We start from the raw sequence: 19,086 nt of genomic DNA on the forward strand, positions 1-19,086 counted from the left end.
ATTATGTCCATACTACCCAAAGCAATCTATACATTCAACAGAATTTCTATCAAAACACAATGATGATTTTCACAGAACTTGAACAAATAATCCAAAAATTTATATGGAAACACAAAGACCCCAAATAACCACAGCACTCATGAGAAAGAATAACAAAGTTGGAGGTATCACACTACCTGATATCAAACTATAACACAAGGCTACAGTATTCAAAACAGCATGGTACTGGCATAAAAACAAACATATAGCCTGGCCGGTGTGGTTCAGTGTATTGAGCACTCTCCCATGGACTGAGAGGTCCTGGTTCGACTCCTGGTCAGGGCATGTATCTGAGTTTCAGGCTCGATCCCCAGTAGTGGGTATGCAGGAAGCAGCTAATAAATATTTCTCTCTCACAGTGACATTTCTATCTCTCTCTTCCCTTCCTCTGTCTCTAAAAAATCAATAAAAACATATATTTTTTTTAAAAAAATAGAGCTCAATGGAACAGACTAGAGAACCCAGAAATAAATCCACACGTATGCGGTCAATTAATTTTTTAAAAATATGTTTATTGATTTTTAGAGAAAGAAGAAGGAAGAGAGAGAGAAAGAAAAAAAAAAAACACTGATGTGAGAGCAAAGCATCAATCTATTGCTTCCTGTATGCCCTATACTGGGGATTGATCCCACAACCCAGGCTTGTGCCCTGACTGGGAATCAAACCAGCAACCTTTTCAATGCACAGGATGCCACCCAACTGATTGAGCCACACCAGCCAGGGCATCGGTCAATTAATATTTGACAAAGGAGGCAAGAACAGACAATGGAGTGAAGATAGCCTATTCAATAAATAGTGTTGGGAAAATTGGATAGATATGTGCAAGAATATGAAACTAGACCACCTTCTTGGACCATGCACAAGAATAAACTCAAAATGGATTAAAGACTTGCCCAGCCAGTGTGGCTAAATTGGTTGAGCATTGTCCCATGCACCAAGAGGTCACTGGTTCGATTTCCAGTCAGGGCACATGCCCAAGTTGTGACCTTGATCCCCAGAGGGGGCATGTAGGAGGCAGCCCACTGATGCTTCTCTCTCAAATCAATAAAAGCATGTTTTTTAAAAAATGGATTAAAAACTTGAATGTAAGATTTGAAACCATAAAACTCCTAGAAGAAAACATAGGCAGTAAAATCTCTGACATTTCTCTTAGCAATATTTTTTCTGATGTATCTTCTTGGGCAAGGGAAACAAAAGAAAAAATAAATAAATGGGACTACATCAAACTAAAAAATTTTTGCACAATAAAGGAAAACCATCAACAGAACAAAAAGACAATTACTGAATGGAAAAAGATATTCGCCAATGATAGATGTGACAAGGGCTAATACAAAAAATTTATAAAGAACTCATACAACTCAACACTAAAAAAACAAACACTCCAATTAAAAAATGGGCTGAGCCCTGGCCGGTTTGGCTCAGCGGTTGGAGCGTCCGCCTGCGGTCTGGAGAGACCCGGGTTCGGTTCCCGCTAAGGGCACGTACCTCGGTTGCAGTTTGTCCCCGGCCCTGGTTGGTCGTGCGGGTGGCAGCCACCCTTTCACGTCGATGTTTCCCTCTCTCTCTCTTCCTCTCTCTCCCTCCCACTCTATCTGTACAAAAAATGGAAAAATGTCCTCGGGTGAGGATTAAAAAAAAAAAATGGGCTGAGGACCTGAATAGACACTTCTAAAAAGAGGACATACTGATGGCCAATAGACATAGCAAAAGATGCTCAACATCACCAATTATCAGAGAAATACAAATTGTTTGGTATTTTTAAAAATTTTCTCTTTGTGGAAATTCTCGCTTTGTTCATGCATTGCTTTACTGAACTCTGTGAGCATCATTATGACAGTTATATTGAATTCTCTATTGTGTAAGTCACTTATATTCATTTCCTTAAGATCAGTTTTTGGAGATCTATCTTGCTCTTTTGTTTGGAACATATTCCCTTATTGCTTCATTTTCTATGACTCTGTGTTGGTTTGTTCACATTAGATAAAACAGCCACCTCTTGGAAATAGACTCAAGATATTATGCTCAATTAATATTTGACAAAGGTGGCAAGAGCATACAATGGAGTAAAGACAGCCTCTTTAATAAATGGTGTTGGGGAAATTGGACAGCTACATACAAAAAAATGAAACTAGACCACCAACTTACACCATACACAAGAATAAACTCAAAATGCATAAAAGATTAAAATGTGGATTGTGAATCCATAAAAATCCTAGAAGAAAATGTAGGCAACAAAATTTCAGACATCACACACAGCAAAATTTTCACTGATACAATGCCTAAGGCAAGGGAAACAAAGAAAAAAATTAATACATGGGACTACTTCAAACTAAAAAGCTTCTGCACAGCAAAAGAAACAACCATCAAAATGGAAAAGGAACCCACTATATGGGAGAGCATAAATGCCAATGATACATCAGATAAGGGGTTAATTTCCAAAATATATAGAGCACTCATACAACTCAACAAAAGACAAAGAACCCAATTAAAAAATAGGCAGGGGACCTAAATAGACACCTCTCCAAATAGGACATAGAAATGGCCAAGAGACACAGGAAAAAATGCTCAACATCACTAATCATCAAAGAGATGCAAATTAAAATGACTATGAGGTATCACTTCACACCTGCTAAATGACTTCCATCAACAAATCATCAAACAACAAGTGCTGGAGGGTGTGGAGAAAAGGGGACTCTAGTACACTGCTGGTAGGAATGCAGACTGGTGCAGCTACCATGGAAATCAATATGGTGTTTCCTCAAAAAATTAAAACTGCAATTTGACTCCGTGATTATTAGGATATATTCTAGGAATATATCATAAGAAGCCTAAAACACCATCAGAAAGAATATATGTACCCCTATGTTCACAGCAGCACTATTTACAATAGCTAAGATCTGGAAACAGCCCAAGTGTCCATCAATTGATGAGTGGATACTAAAGCTGTGGTACATATACACAATGAAACGCTATGCAGCTGTAAGAAAGAAAGATCTCTTATCCTTTGAGATGACATGGAGGGACCCTGAGAGCATTATGCTAAGCAAAATAAGCCAATCATAGAAAGACAAATACCAAATGGTCTCACTTATTTGTGGAATATAATGAACAAAAAAGCTGATGAACAAAATAGACTCAAAGACATAAAAAGGAGTATGGTTCAGACTGACAAACTTCAGAGGAGGGGGGTGTGGGGAGGGATGAGATAAACCAAAGAACATATATGCATGTATGCATAACCAATGGACATAGACAACAATGCTTGTGGGGGAGGAAGGATAGGGAGTAGGGTGTTTGGGGGGGGGGGGAGAAACATCTGTAATAAAAATAAATAAATAGAGAAACAAATTTTTTTAAAAAACCAGCCACCTCTTCTAGTCTTGACAGCAGTCTTGTGTGAGAAATAAAGCTCATTAATTAGCCCAGCCTGAGCTCCTGATTGGCTCTCAAACTACTGTGATTATTTAAGATGCTGTCTTTGTTAGTGGGTCTCAGTAGTTGAGGGTGTGCCAAGTCCTGCCTGTGTCTAAAAGGAGAGGGTCACTGTCAGCATGTAGATGCAGACTGATTCTGGACTGTCAGGCAGCAGCTGATAAAGTATGTAGTCAAACTGCTTCCAAGGAGAAACTGGGAGACAGGAATTTTTGTCTGTTCCCTCTGTGTGGAACCCAGCGGTACAGCCATGAGGACACTTAAAAACTGTTTGTTTTCTCTAGTCTTGTGGGACTCATGACTGCAAGTACCATTGGCTATCACAGATAGATAATGGAGGCCTATTCCTCAGGTGGCAGCTGTAAAAACTGGCTTGCCAGATGTGCGGACAAGCTCCTTCCCGGAAGACACTGGCAAGTTGGCATTATTGTTGGAGCAAGAAGGCAGCAGAAGTGCCCAGCAGCTATTTCAAGCTAACAGAAGATCATAGTCAGCACCTAGATGTGTGGTAATTAGAGACCAGACCCTCAGCTAGCAGATCATAAGGTACAGTCTTATCTCTTCCAGAGAAAGATTGGAAGATGGCCATTTTCACCTACTCCCTCTGCATGAACCTTGGGGGCCAGACATAGCAAGTACCTGCATGCACATTACCAACTGCTTCTTTGTTTGCTATAATCCTGTGAGACTAATGAAGACAAGCCCCATGGCTATCAGAGCTAGGTGATTTGGGGCAAGACCTTCAGATGGCAGCTGTAAAAGTTGAAGAACTAGTGTGTGAGCACAAAGGAGATGCTGGCGACTTAGTTTTACTGTTAGAGTGGGCCAGAGGAAGAAGGTGCCCACCGGCTCCTTCAGGCTTGAGAGGAGGATCACAGCCAGTAACTAGATGTGTGCTAATTAGAAGCTGGACTCATAGGCAGCAGCTTGTAAAGTATGCAGTCAACCTTCTTCCAGGGAAAGAATGGGAGAAGGATGTTTTTGCATTTTCCCTCTGCACTGAGCCCTGGGGGGACAGAGGTAAGTGCTTGTGCTCCCACTGAGAGTCCCAGTGGTGATGGCCAGAGGGAAGAGGGGTAGGGGCGGGGGCTGGGTGGAGATGGACAAAATGGGGGAAGGAGGAGTGAGGACATCTGTAACAGTGTCAACAATAAAAATACAGTAAATAAGTAAATAAATATAAAATGGTGAAAGGAAGAAAAGAACTGCTTCTTTGTTTACTACAGCCCTGCATAACTTATGAACACAAGCCCCATGGCTTTTAGAGCCAGGTGTTTAGTGCCCCAACTTGGAGGTAGGAGTCCTCCAAGTTGGGGCACTAAATGCATGGTCCAAACCTTTCCCTCAGGGAATACCTGGGAGTTGGGGGTTCCCTCCTAATTGTCTGGTTTTGTGCTAGGGTGAGATTTATGGCACATCTAGCAAGTCAGCTTTTACAGCTGCCACCTGAGGAATAGGCCTTTCTTACTTACTTCAAAATGGGTATTTTCTCATTTGCCCAGTGTGTAGAAGTCACTTGGCTGCTTTCTAGATTTCTCTAAGAAGGAATTATCATGTGTAACTGTACATTCAGTGTATCTGTGGAGGAGGAAAATTCAGGAGCCTAATACAACACCATCTTGTCCCAGTCCATACTAAGAATTCTGGTATTTGCCTTCGTTCTTTTCAGTTGAGAAATTTATTTTAGTTTGGTTTATTAAAGTTGATAATATTTCACCATTTGTTATAGACTAATATTTACATTATTATCCATTTAACCCAGGATTTCTTGCTCTGAAACACTGCCAATATTGTAATAGTAATAATACACAAATATGCATTTTTTTTGTAAATAAAACATAGCTAAACATTTTTCTATAGGGAAAATAAGTTAATGTCAATTACTCACTCAAAAAGAAAACTTATAAAAACCACAATAAATTATCACCACATATCTATTATAACTAAAATAAAAAAAATAATGATAATAGTTAATGCTATTGAAGCTGCAGAGAAATTGTATTGCAAATATAACTAGTAAGAATCTCTGAAAAATAGCCTAGCAGTTTCCAGCAAAACTAACATGCACTCACTAACTATGTAATCCAGCAATTGTGCTCTTGGGCATTTATCCCAAAGAAATGAAACCCTATGTTCACAAAAAAAACCTGTACACGAATAATCATAGAAGCTTCATTCTTAATAGCAAGATACTAAAAACAACCCAAATGTCCTTCAGTTGAAAGGATGAACAAATTCTGGTACACCTATACAAGAGAAAACTACTCAGCCATAAAAAGATATGCAACATCCACGTTGACCTCGAGAGCATTAAGTTTAGTGAAAAAAAAAGTCAATCTCTTCTTTCTCCTCTATATGACAAATATATTTAAATAGTAATTCATCAATTATCTCCACAAGGTCTATCTCAATCCTATATACATTTTTGTTAGTGTGAACTGTCTCTCAAGGTGCTGATAAGAATGAATCTCTAGACCTTCCCCTAAAAGGGATGAGAAAGGAGGCACCCAATTCAGAAAACTTTTCCTTAGCATACAACATCATTACTAACATTTCCTAAATTTGATTACATTTGATTCCTTAAAATGGTTTCCACATTTTAGTATATATTCTTTTCACTATTTGTCAATTCGCAACCTAGATTTTCTGATGTACCTAACCACATCTTTCATTTTGCTATAAAAGCCACTTGGAATATAAAATTTACTTAATTTTTACTTATATCATATTTTGAAGGATTGCTATTTCATTTATTAATAGATTTCCTTTAATATCATGATATTAAAAACTAAAATGATAGGAATACTTAATATGTCCCATCCTTATCCTTCAGAAGTAGGTTTCCAAGTACTTAAACCATGCCACCAACCATGGCCCCCCGCTTTTCACACAGCTGTTTTACCCTTAATCAACTCAATAGATAACCGTCTTACAGAGCAGTAAATTCTATTCCATTTCCTTAAGATTTACTAGATGCCTATCTAGGAGGCAAACAATAGCAGCTCTGCTCTTCAACTTTTCCCTCACTCACCATTCTCACACACAACACTTATACACATAAAACTTGTTTTCTGAATTTGACTAAAGCACCTAATAATTGAAACCAGTAGTAGGAAATCATAGAAACTGCATAACCAATACCTACTTAATCAAAAAATGAATTTCAAAATTCCACTAAAATGAAAGGATAGTTGTAGAGATCAGGTAATGAAATAGATAGTAGGACAGAAACAGTAACAGGAGAGGTAGAGAGTAGCAGACAGCAGATTCATGAAAAAAAAAGTAGTGAGCAGAAGATATAAATGTATCATTGTCACATACTGAATTTTCTCCTCAAAACTTAGAAAAGAAATGCAAAACATGAAAACATAAAAATTGATAAGCACAATGACAGTAACATGATTGTTCATACTTGTATGGTGATGGCCAAGTACTGGGATCTTGAAGTACCACACCAAGAGCATAAAGAACGAGAGTCTGCCAAAAAAAAAAAAAAAAATTACTTTATAGCCAAGGCCTAACAAAGACAAAACAACTCCCAGAAAGACACTTATCCTAAATTTTCTTTTAATACATGTAATGAATAAAAAATAATAACATAAGATAATAGAATAAAACAGAGGCCATTATTTTGGTAATCTTACAGTAGGGAAGGCATCCCTAAGCACATCACAAAAGCCATAAAGTAATGACAGACTTAACTATATAAAAAATTTAAAAACTGCATCCAGTCAAAATAAAACATACCATAAGCACCAGTAAGAATAAATAATAGAAAGAAAAAATATTTGCCACATAACTGTCAATATGTATAATATACAAAAAGACATATATGTTCACTAGAAAAAATAGTGAGTTAAAAGCAGATAATTCAAAAAAGAAGAAATAAAAACTTTTTGTATTTGAAAAGCTGCTCAATCTCTCCAATGATTAGGGAAAAACAAATTAAAATCATGAGATAATTTTTCATATAAAATTCACAAAATATGTATGATTCATAAGTCCATAGGTGGTGAGGATATGGCGAGAAAAAACTTCCTCATACATTATTGCTAAAAATATAAATGGCCTTTTAGATAGCAATTTAAATTTGACATACATATGTACTTTGACCCAAAAACTCCATTTCAATGACTCTATCCAATACCTGTACAAGTATATAATTTGTAATAAAAAATATCAATCTAATTTCCATCTATGAGAACTGCTTAAATAAATTATGGCACATGGAATACTATGCATCCATTAAAAATAATGAATTGGATCTGTATCAAGTGCTAGTTACACTAGTAGCCATGAAACCTTCAATAGAAGAAGAAAATTAAAGAGCAATATATAGAGTAACCTTTCACATATAAATTCAGTTTTAAAATACGTACACATATATGTGTATATATACACAGAAAAAAGATCTTAAAAAATACACACTAAAGAGAAGGAACTCATGGACACAGACAACAGTGTGGTGATTGTGGGGATGAGTGGGGTATGGAGGAGGTTATAGGGGGGATAAATGGTGATGGAAAACTTTAAATAAAAAAAATACACACTAAGGACTTCCGGTCAAGATGGCGGCGTAGGGAAACGCAGTATCGCGACCTTCCACAACCACATCCAAGTTACAACAAAACTACAGAACAACCATCATCCAAAACCGCCTGAAATCAAGCTGAATGGAAGTCCTACAACTACGGAATTAAAAAAAAAAAAAGCAGCTACATCCAGACTGGTAGGAGGGGCGGCGGCGCGAGGGGTGGCGGCAGCGGCGCGGCGGCGCGACGGGCTGGTCCCACACCCAAGTGTCGCGGATAAAAATCAGGAGGCTCCCGCGGCTGGGAAGGTCCTTCCTGAGGACTGAGGGGTCCCGGTCCCACACCAGGTGCCCCGCTCAGGTTTCCAGTGCCAGGAAGAGAAGTCCCCATAACTTCTGGCTGGAAAAACCAGCAGAAACTGAGGCTCAGGGAAGCTGAGGCAGCTGGAGCCCCAGGCAGCTCCCTAAAGGGCCTGCGCACGGACTTATCGGACTCTCTCCCTCTAAGCTCGGAGGGGAGGCAGCTCGAGGGGCGCCAGAGACATACAGGGAAGAACTGAGCTGTTTGGCACTGGAGCGAGGGCTGGAGAGGGGGCTTCCTCGGGGACAAACGTGCTGTAAGAGGCCTTTGTTCCTTTGGTGAGCCCTTCCCTGGGGCGGCAGACAGTCGCCATATCTGGGACTCCAGCAACCTGGTTCACACTGGTAGCCCCGCCCTGCTGACTCCCTGAGGCCCCGCCCTGCCCCGCCCCACACAACTTTCAAGCCCACCCAAGCTGTTGCTACTTGCTTAACCATAGGATTGGCCTGTCTTGGATCCTGCTTCAGGTTTTTCCTAAATTCTTTCAAACGAGCAGCATCGGGTCTCAGCGAGCCCCATACCTCTCATTAAGTAATACACAGAAACAAACACAGGGAGGCAGCCAAAATGAGGAGACAAAGAAACAGGTCCCAAATGAAAGAACAGAACAAAACCCCAAGAAAAGAACTAAGCAAAATGGAGATAAGCAACCTAACAGATGCTGAGTTCAAAATACTGCTTATAAGGATGCTCAATGAACTCAGTGAGGGCCTCAAGAGCATAAAAAAGTACCAGTCAGAAATGATCGCTGCACAGTTAGAAACGAAGGAGGCTTTAACTGAAATAAAGAATAATGTACATAGCTTCAATAATAGAGTACGTAAATCCAAGGAGCAAACCATCGATTTGGAATATAAGGAAGCAAAAAACGCCCAACCAGAACAGCAAAAAGAAAAAAGAATCCAAAAAAATGAGGATAGCGTAAGGAGCCTCTGGGACAACTTCAAGCGTGCCAACATTCGCATCTTGGGGGTGCCGGAAGGAGAAGAGAGAGAACAAGAAATCGAAAACCTGTTTGAAACAATAATGGCAGAAAACTTTCCTAACTTGGTGAAGGAAACAGACATACAAGTCCAGGAAGCACAGAGAGGCCCAAACAAGATGAACCCCAAGAGGCCCACACCAAGACACATCATCATCAAAATGCAAAAGGTTCAAGACAAAGAGAGAATCCTAAAAGCAGCAAGAGAAAGGCAGCTAGTTACCTACAAGGGAGTTCCCATTAGGCTGTCAGCTGATTTCTCAAAAGAAACTTTGCAGGCCAGAAGGGAGTGGCAAGAAATATTCAGAGTGATGAAAACCAAGAACCTACAACCAAAATTACTCTATCCTGCAAAGCTGTCATTTAGAATCGATGGACATATAAAAACTTTCCCAGACAAGAAAAAGTTAAAGGAGTTCATCACTATCAAACCGTTATTATATGAAATGATGAAGGGTCTTTTTAAAGAAAAAGATAAAATGTATGAACAAACAAAATGGCAATGAATACATATCTATCAACAATGGAATCTACAAACAAAATGAACAGGAAGAACAGGAACATTCTCATAGATACAGAGAACATTTAGTTGGTTGCCAGTTGGGAAAGGGGTTGGGGGAATGGATGAAAAAGGTGAAGGGATTAAGAAGCACAAATTCATTGCTAGACTGACAAACCTCAAAGGGAAAGGGGTTGGGGGGGTGGGAAGAAATAAACCAAAGAACTTATATGCATAACCAATGGACACGGACAATAGTATGGGAAAAGGTGGGAGGGGGGCAGGAGTGGGGAGGAGGGGGTCAATGGGGGAAAAATGTGGAACATCTGTAATATATTTTACATCCAACAATAAAGATGTGGAAAAAAAAAAAATACACACTAAACTATTAACAGTAGCACCCATGGGGAAGAGAGTGTCTCTTTTATATTGTTTGAACTTTAGAACAAGCATATATTATTTTGTCATCTAAAATGATTATCTTTGATTTAATAATGGGTAGCATTTACTGGATAGTTTAAACAATAAAATTTAAAAACACAGACTAAAAGAGTTGAAAGAATAATTGAATGAGTTAGGTATATAAAATGTTTCCTACCTCTCTAGGAATAATGAATTTGTCAATCTTTCCTTCAATATCCTGAAGCCGGGCAGAAACTGGGGTCAGTTTGGCAGTCCGAACAGTTTCACACAGCACCTGCCGACAATATCTGTTTAAAAAAATTTTTTTTTAAATATCTTTACTTTGGGAGAGGCAATTTGAAATGTAAAAACATTTCAAAATGTCATTCAACAACTTTCATAGCCTTCCTAATTTGAAAGTCACCCGATAATTCTTTTTGCTTGAAGATACATTATATATTAGAAGTATATAAAGTTCAGGTGGGTAAAGATTTAAACAAACAAAAACATCTTTAGAAGTACCAAAGAAAACTCAAAATAATATTTTTTATAAATTTTGAGTAGAAAAATCCATTATTTTTAATAAAAGATTTAATAAAAATGTTAACAAAGAACACGTCTAATAAAAAATTATATAAATATTGACACAATGACAAAAACCATAAAGAAAAACACAAATAATCTGATTATGGAATTTTTTATATATTTGCAATCATCATACATAAAATTAAGAGACAAACTAGGGCCCAGGTGGTGTAGCTCAGTGGTTGAGCATGGACCCATGTATCAAGAGGTCACCGGTTAGATTCCCAGTCAGGGCACATGCCCAGGTTGTGGACCCAATCCCCAGTGGGGGGTGTGTGTGTGTGCAAGAGGCGGCCAATCAATGTTCTCTCTCATCGATGTTTCTATCTCTCTCTCCCTCTTCCTTCCTCTCTCTCTAAAAATCAATAAATAAAATATTTTTAAAAAAGACAACTAGGAAAAATACAGTAAATATATTTTAAATATATCAAAACTCTTTAAAAATTCATAGTTAAAATCATCAAACACCCCAATATTATACAGACAGAGAATATAGAAAAGCAATTAACAAAATAAATACAAATCACCTGAAAATATATGAAATGATACTCAACCTCATTAACAATGGAAAGACTGGCAACCAAAGCATTTTTTTTAACTTGACAGATTAGCAAAAATAAAAAAGAATGACAATAGACACTAACAGAAATGAGGAAAAAGACATTGATAGTCAATCGGTGGAAGTAATTTGGTAATATACAGTATATAAGAATATTAAGTGTGCATCACAATGAGAATAAAACTAAAATGTACTGAAATCTTGTCACGCACCAGTTCTGTCTAATAGTTTCTATGTAGTATCTCTTTTACTCCTATAAGAACCTCATGGATCCTGTTATTATTTTAATTTTACAGATTTTTAAAAATGAGGCACTATACTATTGCATATATCCTTAAGTACTAATCTCATTATTATTTATTAATAGAACAATTAGAAATATTAGCAAAGATGTAAGCAGAGGAATGCCGATTGTTTATAATATCTAAAAACAACAAGAACAAAAAAAGAAACATCCTTCCTTTCCTCTTTGAACAAATATTTATTGGGTACATACTACATTACAAGCACTGTGTTAGATACACAGCTACAGCAGTGAACAAGACACACAACTCGCAAAGGAACTCAGTCTAGTTGACAGGAAGGGGGAAAAGTAGGGACATCAAGCATGAACAATTACAAAATCACAGTAACTGTTATGATAAAGAAAGTTCAAGGAACTAGCAGGAAACCCATGGCAGGAGTACTTAACTAGAGAGAGAACTATGCAGAAAAATAAACACTTAGGCTGAGACCTGCAGAAGAAAAATGGGAGTTGGCTAGAGAGAGGAAGAGAGAATCTAAACAAAGAAACAGTCTGCAAGAGTCAGAAGATATGAAAGAGTGTTGTACCTTTGAAGAAACAAATGAATTTCAGTATAGCTGATTCCAAGGATATGAACAAGCACAAGTAGTAAGAGATAAGGTAGAACAGGAATGCAAAGCTAAGCTGTTCAAATGCCTCATAAGGTATGTTAGTAAGTTTAAATTTTATCTTAACAGCAACCAGAATTTATTTTATTTTTTTTTATCCTCACCCGAGGATATTTTTCCTTTTTTTTTTGTACAGAGAGAGTGGGAGGGAGAGAGAGGAAGGGAGAGAGAGAGAAACATCGACGTGAAGGGACACATCGAGTGGCTGCCACCCGCACAACCAACCAGGGCCGGGGACAAACTGCAACCGAAGTACGCGCCCCTAGCGGGAACTGAACCTGGGTCTCTCCAGACCGCAGGCCAATGCTCTAACCGCTGAGCCAAACTGGCCAGGGCCAGCAACCAGAATTTAAACTGGGGAGTTATCTAATCAGATGTGACTCCCCAGATAGATAAAGATCATTAGCACAACAGCTCTCAACTTTGCCTACAAATTAGAATCAACTGAGAAGCTTTGAAAGCCTCTGATGACAGAGATTGCTGGTTTGGGATTGGTCCCGGCTTATCTATATTTTTAGAGCACCGGAAGTGATTACAGTGTGCAGTCACAGGCTCCAGTAGCAATTTGAAAAATAGAATGGAGGGGAGCAAGTTCCAAGACTGTTGAAATGTCCCTGACAAGTTGATGATGGTCTGGATAAAATGGGCACGATGGAAATAATTAAAACTAAGCTTCCAACTAAAGTTGTTTAGAAAGCAGAATTATTAACAGAATTCGATCACTGATTGTTTACATATAAGAATACTGTCCACAGAGAAAAAATGAAATTTATAGAAGTCATATGTTATGTATTTTTTAACATTTTCAATTTTTTTGGTTTTAAATACATATGTATACATGCACAGAAAAATCTGGAAAAATAGTGAAATAGTTAACAATTTTTATCCCTAAAGGTACATTTACAAAAAATGTACCTCCTAAACTTTCTACTTTATACATTTTTGTATTATAAAAATTTCAAAAGACAACTATGTATTACTCTTAAAATTAAAGATAGTTATATTCAATGTAATAAAGAAAACGTCCAACATTTTGAAGACTCTGTAACAGAAGCCTCCCTGTGAAGTCCGTGGCTTTCCCAATGGCTATATCCCCATCTTCATTTCTATGATCGAAAGATGCTCCAAGATAGGGTTGTTTGTTATCCAGTTTCAGACTACCAATCCCCTAAGCAGTCACAACTGCTATTTTAAAGAAATGTTTTAAATTATTACTTACATATAAAGGATTCGTCTATTTTCAAAATATTTTTTATTTTTCAATTACAGTTGACATATGATATTGTACTAGTGTCTGATTTAACTCATGTAGAATCTAAAAAAATACTTCATTTATTTTAGCTGTATAATTTGATGAATTTTAGTAATTGTATACAATTGTGTAACCACAACTACAAGCAAGACACAGAACAAGAACAGTTCCCTCACCCTAAAACCTTTACTCACACCCCTTTGTAGTTGATCTCCTCCATATTCCTGGCCCCAGACAAGCACTGATCTGCTTTCTGTCACACTCATTTTGCCTTTTCTATAATTTCATCTATATGAAATCATATTGTAGACAATCTTTGTATTTTACTTCTTTCACTTAGTATAATGAGATTTTCCATGTTGTGTATAAAATTTAAAATGTAACATTAAATGTATTGTTACATTTAATATTTAAAAATATTATTTTCTTTACATCAGATTTGCCTTAAGAAAAGTAATTCTATGTTATATTCTACTACATTATAAGTAGATTTAATTAGGAAGTTTCATTGCATGGTCTTTTACCTGTAAATATAAAAATAAAGACAACAATGTAACATTCTTATTTTTCTCAAGGAAACGCCTATGTTTTCAGCAGTTAGAGAAGGAAGAGGATAAACTTCTCTGTGCCTCCCTGGTGTTTCTCAAGCTCTAGCAGAGACATTTTCTGTAATTGGTTTTCCATACTTGCCAAAAGTCTGCTTTCTCTTAACACTCAACATGTTTAACAGAAGTCTTGTAATAGTTCCCAAAATAATAAAACTGGTCCCAAGCGTAAAAATGATACACACACAACACATTGGTTTTCATTGTGGCTTTGGTTTTGTTAAATTATTTTAAATAATTTTTAGTGTCAAATCATGTGGTAGGAAAAAAAAGTTTTTCGCCCTGGCTGGTTTGGCTCAGCGGTTAGAGCATCGGCCTGCGGTCCAGAGAGACCCAGGTTCGGTTCCCGCTAAGGGCACGTACCTTGGTTGCAGTTTGTCCCCGGCCCTGGTTGGTCGTGCGGGTGGCAGCCACTCGATGTGTCCCTTTCACGTCAATGTGTCTCTCCCTCTCTCCCCCTCCCATTCTATCTGAACAAAAAATAGAAAAAATGTCCTCGGGTGAGGATTAAAAAAAAAAGAAATAAAAAGTTTTTCTTCACAGCAATAAAACTCACTGAAGAAATGCAGTTCAATGACTTGTGCAGAGGATGAGAATTATTTGCACAGAGGCCAGCCCAGGCCAATATGGTCCTCTCAATGTACAAGACTTCCTATTAGTGATAAGTGGAAGGTTTGGTTAACTTCAATTCAGTATCCTCAGGTCAACAGCTTATACAAGGTAGTATATGCTTCCGACATAGTATCTATATGGTTGTTCTTAATCTGATGAAATCCATTTCTCACATTGTCAAACATTAACATGAAAGGCAATGCTAGTTTATACTTTATCTGACCTTCCTATCACCCCTAAGACAGTGGTTACAGTGTCCCATCAATCAATATCTCTGCTTTAATAATTAGATGTTTGACCAATGAAAACATTTAGACTTCCTTTTTGTTTTTATCCTCACCGGAGGACATTTTTCCATTTTTTGTTCAGGTAGAGTGGGAGGGAGAGAGAGGAACAGAGAGAGAGAGAAACATCGATGTGAAAGGAACACATCGAGTGGCTGCCACCCGCACAACCGACCAGGGCCGGGGACAAACTGCAACCGAGGTACGCGCCCTTAGCGGGAACCGAACCTGGGTCTCTCAGGACCGCAGGCCGACGCTCTAACCACTGAGCCAAACCAGCCAGGGCTAGACTTCCTTTTAAATTACTGTTACTTTTTATTACTTGGTAATATTCCATGGTACAAATATAATACAATTTGTTTATTCATCAGATGATGAACATTTGGACTGCTCTCAGTTTCTTTGCTATTATAAATAATACTGCTACGAACATTTGCATACAGGTTTGTATGGACATTTGTTTTTATTTCTCTTGGGTTAATGCCTAGGAATAGAATTGCTGGGTCATATGGTAAGTGTATGTTTAAATTTATAAGATCTTGCCACACAGTTTTCCTATAGGACTGTTCCATTTTCCATTCCTACAAATAGGTATGAATGTTCCACTTACTTGACATCACTGATACTATTTTATACAGGCTAATAATGTAAAGCTTTCCCGAACTACCATATGGTTTTAGACAGTAAATTAAATTATCTATTAAAATCTTAAGTCCTATAAAGATACATAGCTTTCCTAGATATTAGCATTAACTTTAAATTAGACAGTCAAACCAGTTCAAATTTACCTTTTAATGATCTCCTCTTCCTTTTATTGTGTTCTTACCTGAGCTGCTCAATTTTCTCTGGAGTAATAGGACCCTTCCCAAAAACTTGGTCTATCTCTTCATATAGCTTTTTCTGCACTTCTTCAGAGGTGGTTAAAAAACAGATTGCCCAGGTGCACACTAAGTGAAAATTTATATTAATAACATTGAAAAGAGCTAACTCATAGTTTGGATGTGGAATAAGAAAAAAATTAAGTATTTTTTTGTATTTTCATTTTTTTTTTCCTAATACAAAAGATAAATAAATGCTATCAAAAAAAAAAGAAAGAAAAAAGAAAGTAAAACAAGGTTGTTCACAGGATTTATACTTCATTGAACAAAGCATAAATATTCACAGAATACTCCTCAAAAGAGATAGTGCAAGCTGGAAGATTTCTTTCCTTAACTGGCAAGTAATTGAAGCCATTTTTTGAAAAACTTTTTTTATTGTATTTTTTCCATCACCATTTACCCCCTCTATGACCTTTTTCACCGCACCCCTGTAATCACCATACTGTTGTTCATGTTCATGATTATACCTGAGGTAATAATAATAAACAGATTTCACATCTGGAAGAATGTTAAACATTGATAACTTTGATGGACTGTCTGGTTCACTCAACCTTGTAAAATAAAAAACTGATTTATCAGTTCACTCAGGAGCCCTAATGAAATGACTCATACAAACCAAAGTAGCAGGAAATTTACCTACAAATCAATATTCTAAATTTTTTCTTACAATGGTTAAGATTCACAGGCTCAAGAACTGGGACTGGTTATTGCTTAGGAAAGTGGCTCTCAAAAACCACCTGGGAGTTGGTTGATGGCACAACCTCACATCCACAGATTCTGATTTAGTAGATTTAGTAGAATCCAACCAAGCATCTGTACTTCTAACAAATACCACAATTATTTTGATGAACTCCAAAATTGGAAAATTGCTAGCTTATAGCTTACTTTTGGCTAAAATGGCTTATGGATCATATTCACTGTTGAAATAAAAAGGTAAGAAAATTACATGATGAACATAAAACAGAAAAATAGAGTCATGATCTTTCCTTTAGGAATGCACTGGGATTAGAACTATTCAAAGAATTAAACCATCCAGATATATAGTACCTCTTTCCCTAAATTATGCTAGGCTCAGCTCTACTTTTCCTACTTTTTAAAATACATTTACTAATTTCTACCTCTACTTATTATCTCTTTCCTGGGCTAACAAGGGCTGCCATAAGTTTGTCTCAAAGTTAAATTTTTTTAATGTTTGCCTAACTCACATATTATCGAATTCCTTTGCCTAGAAAATACACAATTCACTTTCTGAAGCAAATATTAATAAAATCAATAGCTACCTGGTCCTCAATTATTTTGATAATTTACTCACATCTAGAGTTCAAAAAAAGGAACATGATGAGAATAACTGCCTGTCCTTTTATTTTTTTTTTTTATTTTTTTTATTTTATCCTCACCCGAGTACATTTTTCCATTTTTTGTTCAGATAGAGTGGGAGGGAGGGAGAGAGAGAGAGAGAGAGAGAGAGAAAGAGAGAGAGAGAGAGAATCGATGTAAAAGGGACACATCGAGTGGCTGCCACCCGCACAATCCAACCAGAGCCGGGGACAAACTGCAACCGAGGTACCTGCCCTTAGCGGGAACCGAACCCTGGTCTCTCTGGACCACAGGCCAACGCTCTAACCGCTGAGACAAACTGGCCAGGGAATAACTGCCGGTCCTTAACTTTTTCCTACATGTGCTTCTTTATTATGGCTTTTGAGTGAACTACAGAATTTCTGTGTCACAAAATAAAAGAACAAGCAGAACACAAAAAATTCATTGATACAGAGAACATTTTGACAGTTGCCAGATGGGAGAGGGACTAGGGGTATGGGTGAAAAGGGTGAAGAAATTAAGAAGTACAAATTGGTGTTACATAATAGTCATGGGGATGTAAAGTACAGCATAGGGAATACAGTCAATAATATTCTAATAACTCTATATGGTATCAGATGGGTGCAAAATTTACTGGAATGATCACTAAGTTACATAATGTCTAATCACTGGGGTATACACCTGAAACTAATATAATAATGTCAACCATAACTGAAAGATAAAGATGATTTAAAAGTGGAAATAAAAACAAGTGACATGAAAACTAGTGCAGATAGTGTACAATATGTATATGCAATTTTACAAACTTGTATAGTAAAATAAAATAATGAAAGATTTATCACAAAGATTTTAATACAGTAGGCACTTGTACACCCTGCCTGACTAAATGATCGATTAAAATTAATAAAACTGTTTATTAAATCTGTAAATCTCAAACATTTATTCTTTTGTAGAACTCAGTTAAAAATAAAGTATAGCCTGGCTGATGTGGCTCAGTGGTTGAGCGTCAACCCATGCACCAAGAGGTCGCTGGTTCAGTTCCTGGTCAGGGCACATAGCCAGGTTGTGGGCCCAATCCCAATGTAGGAGGCAGCCAATCAATGTTCTCTCTCACCAATTTTCTTTCTCTCTCTCTCTCCCTCTCCCTTAAAAAAAATCAATAAAGAAAAAAGTAAATAAATAAAGTATGACTGGGGATAGCTTAAAAGTGTGAATTTAGCTCTGGGCAGTTTGGCTCAGCGGTTGGAGTGTTGGACTGTGGACCAGAGAGTCCCTGGTTTGTTTCCCGCTAGGGGCATGTACCAAAAAAAAAAAAACTTCAGAGGTGACTTAAATAGTAATCAACCCACATGCAAAGAAATAATACTATTAAAATTTCCCCTAAAAACAGCAAATAAGATTAAAATATTAACCCAACTTTGGAAATGGTCACTTATTGTAGTATCTAGAGTACAACTGACTCAGGGTTTTTATTTTATTTTATTTTATTTTATTTTTTTTTTATCCTCACCAGAGGACATTTTTCCATTTTTTGTACAGATAGAGTGGGAGGGAGAGAGAGGAAGGGAGAGAGAGGGAGAAACATCGACGTGAAGGGACACATTGAGTGGCTGCCACCCGCACGACCAACCAGGGCCGGGGACAAACTGCAACCGAAGTACATGCCCTTAGCGGGAACCGAACCCGGGTCTCTCCGGACCATAGGCCGACGCTCTAACCGCTGAGCCAAACTGGCCAGGGCTGACTCAGCGTTTTTAAAGGTCTTTAGCAAAAATATATTTTAATGTAATAAATTTTTTTAAAAACTTAAGCTTTTTTTTAAAAAAAGGTTCAATA

The 19,086-nt window shown here is 37.4% G+C and overlaps 1 protein-coding gene across 5 annotated transcripts in view; it reads right to left on the reverse strand.

The window, feature by feature from the left end:
• The window catches only part of ABI2 (abl interactor 2), a 183,063-nt gene that overhangs the window by 131,963 nt on the left and 32,014 nt on the right, over positions 1-19,086 (reverse strand). For all 5 annotated transcript variants that reach the window (XM_036253509.1, XM_036253510.1, XM_036253512.1 and 2 more), the window contains exons 9-11: positions 15,882-16,002; positions 10,443-10,554; positions 6,884-6,948 (exon numbers count right to left, since the gene is read on the reverse strand). In XM_036253509.1, coding sequence (XP_036109402.1) covers positions 6,884-6,948; positions 10,443-10,554; positions 15,882-16,002 — 298 coding nt within the window. The remainder of the gene's footprint in view (positions 1-6,883; positions 6,949-10,442; positions 10,555-15,881; positions 16,003-19,086) is intronic.

The sequence above is a fragment of the Molossus molossus genome, unplaced genomic scaffold (genome assembly GCF_014108415.1).
Source record: "Molossus molossus isolate mMolMol1 unplaced genomic scaffold, mMolMol1.p scaffold_m16_p_11, whole genome shotgun sequence".
In the NCBI taxonomy this organism is placed as follows: Eukaryota; Metazoa; Chordata; class Mammalia; order Chiroptera; family Molossidae; genus Molossus; species Molossus molossus.